At 54.0% G+C, this 1460-nt stretch overlaps 1 protein-coding gene across 1 annotated transcript; it reads left to right on the forward strand.

Moving 5' to 3' along the window:
* Nucleotides 1-320: 320 nt before the first annotated feature.
* Nucleotides 321-916, forward strand: LOC104163681 (myosin-6-like; the record flags this gene model as incomplete). Its single annotated transcript, XM_009702773.1, has 3 exons — nucleotides 321-497; nucleotides 599-744; nucleotides 826-916. Coding segments are annotated over 3 exons (414 nt in total), but the record flags the coding sequence as incomplete, so codon positions are not given.
* Nucleotides 917-1460: the final 544 nt, after the last annotated feature.

Here is a 1460-nt window from a genome sequence, read left to right on the forward strand (position 1 = left end):
GAAACACGCCACTGAGAACAAGGTGAGGGCGGGGAGAGGTCTTAACCTCAACCTGAGGGGTCTTGGGTTGACCCAAGCCAACATGAATAGGTTTTGAGATCAACCAAGCCTGGTTGGGTTGTGTCACCAAGACGCAAGGCTGGTTGGATTGGGTTGCCAAGACCTAACGCTGGTTGGATTGGGTCATCAAGACCAAAGCCCGATTGGGTTCTCCTGCACATCCTGATTTAGGCCCGGCTCAGCCAAGAGCAAGAAAAACCTCCTGTCTCTTGCCTGACCTCTGACACCAAGCTGAAGGCCTGATGTTTCCCTTCTTGCAGGTCAAGAATCTCACAGAGGAAATGGCTGGGCTGGATGAGGTCATTGCCAAGCTGACGAAGGAGAAGAAGACCCTGCAAGAAGCTCACCAGCAAGCGCTGGATGACCTGCAGGCGGAGGAAGACAAGGTCAACACCTTGACCAAGGCCAAAGTCAAGCTGGAACAGCAGGCGGATGATGTGAGTGTGGACCGGTCCCATCATGGGCACTGCCAAGGAGCTTCCTGGGGCAGAGATCATGAAAAGCTGAGGTTTCTCCCCATTTCTCTGTTTCCACGCAGCTCGAAGGCTCCCTGGAGCAGGAGAAGAAGATCCGGATGGACCTGGAACGGGCCAAGAGGAAGCTGGAAGGCGACTTGAAGCTGACCCAGGAGAACATCATGGACCTGGAGAACGACAAGCAGCAGCTGGAGGAGAAGCTCAAGAAGTGAGGCTGGACCTCCCACCCAGTCCCACCCGGTCAGGGGGCGCAGGCAGGGACCTCAGGGCTCTCTGTCTTCCTCCGTAGGAAAGAATTTGAGCTCCACCAGCAGAACAGCAAGATGGAGGATGAGCAGGCACTGGCCCTGCAGCTCCAGAAGAAACTGAAAGAGCTGCAGGTGAGGGATCCAATCTCTGACCAGTTGGGCTGGGCTGAAGGATCTCTGGCTGCTTTGGTTGGGTTGAAGAGTCTCCAGCTGGTTGGGTTAGGTTAAAGCATCTCCAGCTGGTTGAGTTGGGATGAATTGAGTTAAAAGACTTTCCAGCTGGTTGGGTTGAGTTGAGATTGTCCAGCTGCTTAGGTTGGGCTGAATTGAGTTGAAGAGTCTCCAGGTGGCTGGGTTGAGCTGAGTGGAAGAGTCTCCAGCTGGTTGGGTTGGGTTGGAGAGTGTCCAGTTGGTTCGGTTGACCTGAGTTGACTTGAGTTGAAAGGCCTCTAGCTGGCTGAGTTGGGTTAAAGGATCTCCAGCTGGTTGAGTTGGATTGAGTAGAATTGAATAGTCTCCAGCTGGTTGGGTTGAGTTAAAGGGTCTCCAGACAGTTGGGTTGACCTGAGTTAAGTTGGGTTGAAAGGCCTCCAGCTGGTTGAGTTGGGTCCAAGGACCTCCAGCCAGTTGGGTTGGGTCAAATGGTGTCCAGCCGGTTGGGTTGAGTGGAGTGGAC

Source organism: Cariama cristata, unplaced genomic scaffold, assembly GCF_000690535.1.
Source record: "Cariama cristata isolate BGI_N322 unplaced genomic scaffold, ASM69053v1 scaffold25430, whole genome shotgun sequence".
Classification (NCBI taxonomy): domain Eukaryota; kingdom Metazoa; phylum Chordata; class Aves; order Cariamiformes; family Cariamidae; genus Cariama; species Cariama cristata.